The sequence below is a fragment of the Hyposmocoma kahamanoa genome, unplaced genomic scaffold (assembly GCF_003589595.1).
Source record: "Hyposmocoma kahamanoa isolate Upper Pololo Valley unplaced genomic scaffold, ASM358959v1 86426, whole genome shotgun sequence".
In the NCBI taxonomy this organism is placed as follows: Eukaryota; Metazoa; Arthropoda; class Insecta; order Lepidoptera; family Cosmopterigidae; genus Hyposmocoma; species Hyposmocoma kahamanoa.
Window position 1 is genome coordinate 6,083 of NW_020654334.1, and position 6,741 is coordinate 12,823.

Consider the following 6,741-nt stretch of genomic DNA (forward strand, 5'->3'; position numbering starts at 1 on the left):
GGCGGGCCTCGGAGGGAGAATGGTTGCTTCTCAATTAAGACGTCTACAGTTCGATTTACGAACATAGTTACAGTAAAGAGTACGAATTGTGAAACAAAGACAAAAATACTGACTCGATTTGTAAGAGCGGTGGCCACCGTATGACAACAGACAATGGGTCGAGTCCAGTCATCTGACTAGACTCCATTGGGTTTAAACGACACTTCTGTCGTCAGCGCCATCTGTGACAAACTTTATGAACTTTATGAAGGAACTTTTTCACGTATATTTACTTTTTCAACCTGTATAATTGTATTTTTAATTTTTTTATGTTGCCAACTGACGGGACTAACAAGTCGTACACCTGGTGGTAAGCGACACGCCTATCTATAACAGTTGCAGTGCTACTCAGAGCTTTAAATCGCAAAGAACAAAGGTATTGTCACTGCGCCCGTCTGAGACATAAGTTGACTAGTCCCATGTGAATGTAATTTCACCATACTCGACCAAACCAGAACGCAGTAATGCTCATATTACTGCTTGGCGGCAGAAATATGTAAGGTGGCAGTACTCACCTAGACGAATTCTTTCCTAACGAGCTCAACTTCTACTAAACAAAGCAATGTGTCGGGCTGTTTACAGGTACCGTATCTTTGTTTCAACAAAGCGACGTGTTGGGTTCTTTTACATGTCCTGTATATTTGGTTGGTTTGGTTGCTTGGTCGCAAAAACCTAAGACATCGACTTATATATATATATACAGTGTTTTTTAAAGTATCAAAATATACGAAGGTATTATATAAACGTTTGGTTACATCACTTAATTCTCAGATGTGTGCTAAAACGGTTAGGCGAGACTCAAATTGTTTAATGGTTAAAATAAATAACACTGACACACTTGTGCAAAATCGAATTTTCTACAAACTGCGATATTCAAAAGTGGAAACAAACAGCGTGTTAGCCTGAAGTTGTTAATTTATCCCGAAATTATTATTATTTTATAAAATGTGACGATGAGGTCCAAGAGAGCATGCACGCCTAAACAATGCCTATTCACTCTCGCCTTGAAAAGGCCGAAGTGATAACGTTCAGAGTACAAGTCTGCAGGCAGGGAATTCAAATTTCATAGCCGTTCGCTACAGTGTAAAACGAAGCATAACACTTCGTGTGAATCTTTAGAATATCCACAAAATAGGGGTGGAACTGGATAAATCGTGTATTTCCATCGCACACTCTCCGTGATATATCCTGTAAAATATCGATAAGCAGGCAACTTTACTTTCCTAAATTAATAATTTGCCTATTTGACGTGTTTACATCAACTATATTAGAATAAGCCACTTATAACATGAGTCTTCTTTAATACTTAGATATAAAATTATCCCTGTGACATTTCGGACCGTTATTTCTCGGATTAGGAATACGAATTGGAGGTAGTGAGTAAACGCTCTCATTCAAAAGAAAATGCCGTGATCTTGACCTATCGCCTCTCAAGCAGTAGCCGTGGGTTCGAATCCGGCCTCGCGTCTCTGATGCTCTCGGAATTTATGTGAGAAATTTAATTTGAAAGTTACTACGAGCTTTTCAGTAAAGGAAATTATCCCCAAAGTAGTGTGTAAAAACGAAATTTCATTCTGCAGTACATCTTTTTTAATTTTTTTTATGGCACTTTTACCACGTCAACGATTTTTATTATACTTCATTAAGTTTTGTAAATATTGCTTAACTAACTAAATGCTACGGAGCAGCACGGACATGGGTTCAAGTCCCATCGGGTCGACGAAATTTTTCTGTGTGTTCGATCTTTTGTATTCATAATCAAAACCTCAATTATTTTTACTGTAGTTTTACTAAGTTGAGTGCTATTTATTATTAGTCTCGTGACTAATTGGTATTCTTTATATATAAAAAAATATATAATACCCATTTTACGGTTTACGTAGTCGTTCTCCCCAGTCAGTATTCAACTTTTGCTGGTCAATTTCGATTCGACCGATTCAGTGAACCATTAGCCAACACCCGTACGTCAAAGAAACGCAAGATCTGCCGAAAACTTTGCCGCTGTTCGTGAGAATGTTCAGGAGCTCCCGAGCAGTATTGTTGCCTCAATAAAACACCCATTTAGATAATAATTTTTTATCATTTGCACGTGTTGTACGACGCTGTAACTTGCCACGATGGTTTGTCTTTAGTGACTGAAAAATAAAGAACAGATTTGACAGAAGCAGCCTCAATAACATGGCCGCTATGAACTGTCAAAACTAACCCGCCCTTGATGGAAAGCCCTTTTACTTGATGTAATAATTGCCATCTTTAAATAAATAAAACAACTAATTTTAGTTACTATTTATTGAAATAAATAAATTACGATCTAAACTACATTACACAAACCTTCGTTTAATTAAAGAAAATTACTAAATATCAATACTGGATATGTGATTCGGTTTATCATTATACTTTCACTCTTCGAAATATCATGGATTAAAATTGACATACGTGCATACATTGAACATTTTATATTCATACAATTAAAGGTGATTTGTTTTATAAATGTAATCTAAAGTAAATGAGCCTATTTCACTTTATAATAATTGTATAATTTAAATTGACATGCGCATTACTCTTTTCACAGAAGCTATTAAATTTCAACATTATTTCAAAATGTAGTGAAATAGGCTTAATAAAGTACAGCATCAATATGCAACTAAACTTAAAATCTAAATCTAATTTCTATTTGCTACATAATATATTTAAAATACATGGAAGCACATTAATTTCAGGCAACGAATCTTGTAGATATACAGATAGCGCAAATTCAAATAAATATTATGAACAAAAATATAAAAGTTGTAACTTATAATAACATAAAGACAAATTAAATAGTATATTTCTTTGTTAATATAATTATTGTTCAAAAATAATTTGTTATAATAAATAAGCAGAAACGGTTTACATAAAGTTATATAAAATAAAAATAATGTATAATAATAAGTTTCAATTAAATCTGTGGCCGTCCTGTTGTGAAAAAAAAGCATAAATATTTCGAATAAATAATATGTTCTTAAATTATGATTAAATACATTTCTTAAATATTGTCTTATTTTTTTTCTAAAGTATATGTGTATTTTAATAAACAACTACGAATGTTCACTAAGTTTTTTTTTATATATTATATTAGAAATTGACGTTGTCATAAATAGACACAAACACTACATTTTAAATTGAACACGCTCAGTTTCAAGAAGGACAAAGTTACAGTTTAATATACACAAAATTATATTTATAATGTATATGTATATTAAGATATTTTTCTATATTTTCTATAAGATGTAATTTTTCCAAAATATTTTTTCTGTAGTGTAGAGAAAATGTCTAAAAAGTACTTTGTTTGCTGTGAAAACTTACTAAGTATTGTTGCTTTAGAAAATCTACAGTATATAGTCTGTTTTTAAAATACATTGTTTAATAAGGTTGGTCTCGTTCGGAACACAGAATTGTCATATATCGAAGTAATGGTTACGTTATTGCGACCCTTTTCGATTTATATATTTACCTACATTTACATATAAACGTATCAATCTACATGTATATTATTCTGAAAACATGTTTTAATATAATAATCATAAAAACTCAATATATCATTATATTAATAAAGCATTGAACCAAAACATAAATCTAATAACATATTTTCTAAAATTACTGAAATAATATAATAACTAATAGTTAAATATACTGGTAGAGTAAAGGAAGTAAATGTTAGGCCCACATTTCCATTAATAATAATGAGAATAAATGTCTTAATACTCGAATAACTTGGATAATATTTGATTACAATATTCTTATAAATAATATTCTCAAAATACCATACAGATTCAAAAATTCAACGCGTCCCGTAGCGTGATAAATATATTTCATAATATATTTATTCTAACATAAAATGTATATTCTACGTATAATCTAAACACCAATTACTCTAACATACAACTCCTTTAAGGATAACGCAGTTATATAATATATTCTTGTAATTTGAACCAATATTATACATTGAAATATGAATCATAAAATTCTGAAATATATGAAAAAATCTTTATTGGCTTTCAGCCGACAGAGGTGTTTAGTACCCATAACAAAGTTTTTATTATCATGGAACTAAAAAAATAGTTCCCATAACAAAGTTTTATTTATTGTCATGGAACTATAAAATGACTTTCCATAACAAAGTTTTTATTGTCATAGAACTACAAGATATATTCCCATTACAAAGTTTTATTGTCATGGAACAACAAAATGCACTTTATAGTTCCACGACAATAAAAACTTTGTTATACGAACTAAATACTTCTATCAGCTTTCAGCCAATTAAGATTTTTTCTGAGTGTACCACCTTACACATTCAGCCTAGGTCCGCTGTGAAAAGCAAGTACGTATTAAAGCCAGGAAATAAAAATATAACTGCATAAATTATTGAATATTCATATATCTAAAGCATTAACCATTATGGAAGACAACAGTAACAGATAATTAACATTTCATTAAATGAAATCCACAAACATACGATCGTAATAATATTATAATCAAGATATATTTTTCTTACAACTAAAAATAACACATCTTAAAATATAGTTTAAAGTATAAACATACATGAACGCGTCGCAACGCACCCACAAAACCATTAAACTAAAACGGCATACATATAGAATTCAATATCATTTAATATATTTGAAATATAGGTGAATTCTACTAATAATATATAACTTTGGCATGATATATTTATAACCTTTGGTATATTATCTTTGGCACGTATAAAATTGGCACAAAGAAGTAATAGATATAGTTGTGTTGTGCGTGAATGATTTAGAATTTTTTTCGCCGTTCCTTCTGTTGTTTATTATTGTGTTGTTAATATTTTGCTAAAACTCTATTATAATATTATATTTGAATGAATGTAATAATACATTTGTTTTTGTATAAAATAATTTATCTGTAACAGCTCATAATTTATAGTAGCTCTATAAACATGTTTACCCCTTAGTTTTTAGAAAATTGAGCGAGTGTTTCATATATTTCTAAAATTTATTCCTTTGCATAAATATATATATAATTCTGAATCTAGTGCAATATATACTTATAATAATAATATATATAGCAAAATATTAACCACAATAAGTTCATCAAATTGACACATCCGAAAACACAATGTCATTCAGAAATCTCTCATTTTCCTGAGATCTTTTAGGTCTTAAGTATTAGACTACGAGTCTAGATTTTAAGCCTTAGTGTGTTTTGCTAGTTCCTCAGCCTGCATCTTGGTGCGGAGCGTTGGTACGTCCTCTGGGATACGCACTATTGTGTTGAATTTCTGAAACAGTTTTGTTAAATGAAGTAAAAGAATGTAGGATCAGGATAAATGTTAACAATATAAAATATGACAATGTGTATATAGAATTTCCAAAGAAATTAGATAAATCGAAACAAGAAATGGAAAAATAAAAGGTACTTACTGTAACTTATAGAAATTATGCACGTAAAGAAAGGAACACGAGTCGGTGGTGTCGATGATATGTAGAGAACGAAAAAGATGATTCACAACGAAAAAGATGGTGAACATCAAGCACACTGAAAATATTACCGAAACTATAAGAAGAATAAAGAATAAAAATAAAGAAAAAAATAATGAAGAAGAAAAAAGTTACTTCCCGATTGTGCAACTAAATTTGGTTTAGAGTCAACAGCAATGATGACGATATTTAATAAATTTAAACGTAATGACGTATTTGACGTATACGTCAGATAAGGAGAAGAAAGAGCAGATACGTCTTCACGTAATAAACAAAAACCAGAATATGAATGATTGTTCAGTGAAACCAACAACATAATGAAAATCAAAAAGTGTACAAACCTCCTGTCTCGTCCCGGGAGTGACATGCCACAAGTAAATCATATATCCAGGAATGCAGAGCATAGAAGAGAGTGCAGTAAACCAACCAAAGGCGTGTGACCACCAGGGATACTCATAGTTCATGTATTTGATTGGAGTCCATTGCACCAGGTTGAAGATGAACACGCTCTGCACAATAAAGGAAAAAACCGTTAGTGACGCACGACAAATAAATAAACAGCATATGTTCGTCCTAAATCCTATCAAAGAAAAAAGAATACTTTCTAACAATGTGATTTTACTTTAGGTTCAGTTCGATTATCATTTTAGAGATCGAATGTAATTCTATATATATATAATTTTGACCTATAGCACCTGAACATTAAATTCAGTTACTGGATTAGGTTGTAACTTAAACTTACAATACAAATAGCAGGAGTGAATCCAACCCAGCAGAACTTCCACCATATAGTTGGGTAGTAGCCAATCATTTCCTTGATGCCATCGTAGAAGCGGTTCACCCCAAAGGCCCACGAGATGGAAACACATTCGAAGAAGATCAGGAACAGTAGACAGAAACCGGAGACCGCGTAGGAATCGAGGATTTGGAACACGTACATGCCACCCTGGAATCAAATGTAGAACGATAAGTACTTTTATTAAAAGTTTAAAACCAGAAACAAAAACAATTTTTTTATGGATAAGTAACATTCGACTTTTATCTCACCAAATGGAAAGTGCTAATAAAGTCTACGATTTAAATCATATAATACCTATTTACTCTCGCCTTTAACCAACAAAAATTGTATTTAATTAATTTATGATAATATAAGTACGGCATCAATGCCTACTTAAAACACTCGATATTTTTATTAGCCACTAAA

General features: G+C 31.2%; 1 protein-coding gene across 1 annotated transcript; it reads right to left on the bottom strand.

Moving 5' to 3' along the window:
* Positions 1–4,414: 4,414 nt before the first annotated feature.
* On the bottom strand, positions 4,415–6,485 carry LOC113234990 (sodium- and chloride-dependent GABA transporter 1-like). Its single transcript, XM_026470510.1, has 3 exons — positions 6,280–6,485; positions 5,879–6,046; positions 4,415–5,338 (listed from the first exon to the last, which is right to left on the bottom strand). Exons 1-3 carry the CDS (start codon positions 6,475–6,477, stop codon positions 5,246–5,248), a joined length of 459 nt encoding a protein of 152 aa, XP_026326295.1. The 5' UTR covers positions 6,478–6,485; the 3' UTR covers positions 4,415–5,245.
* Positions 6,486–6,741: the final 256 nt, after the last annotated feature.

What these genes read in the sequence shown, in the direction of transcription:
- LOC113234990 (XM_026470510.1), bottom strand. Translation starts at nt 6,477, where the DNA reads ATGTACGTGTTCCAAATCCTCGATTCCTACGCGGTCTCCGGTTTCTGT. An exon ending in TCACTCCTGCTATTTGTATT is followed by an intron (nt 6,047 to 6,279) that starts GTAAGTTTAAGT and finishes TTTATTGTGCAG; the next exon opens with AGCGTGTTCATCTTCAACCT. An exon ending in CTCCCGGGACGAGACAGGAG is followed by an intron (nt 5,339 to 5,878) that starts GTTTGTACACTT and finishes AAACTGTTTCAG; the next exon opens with AAATTCAACACAATAGTGCG.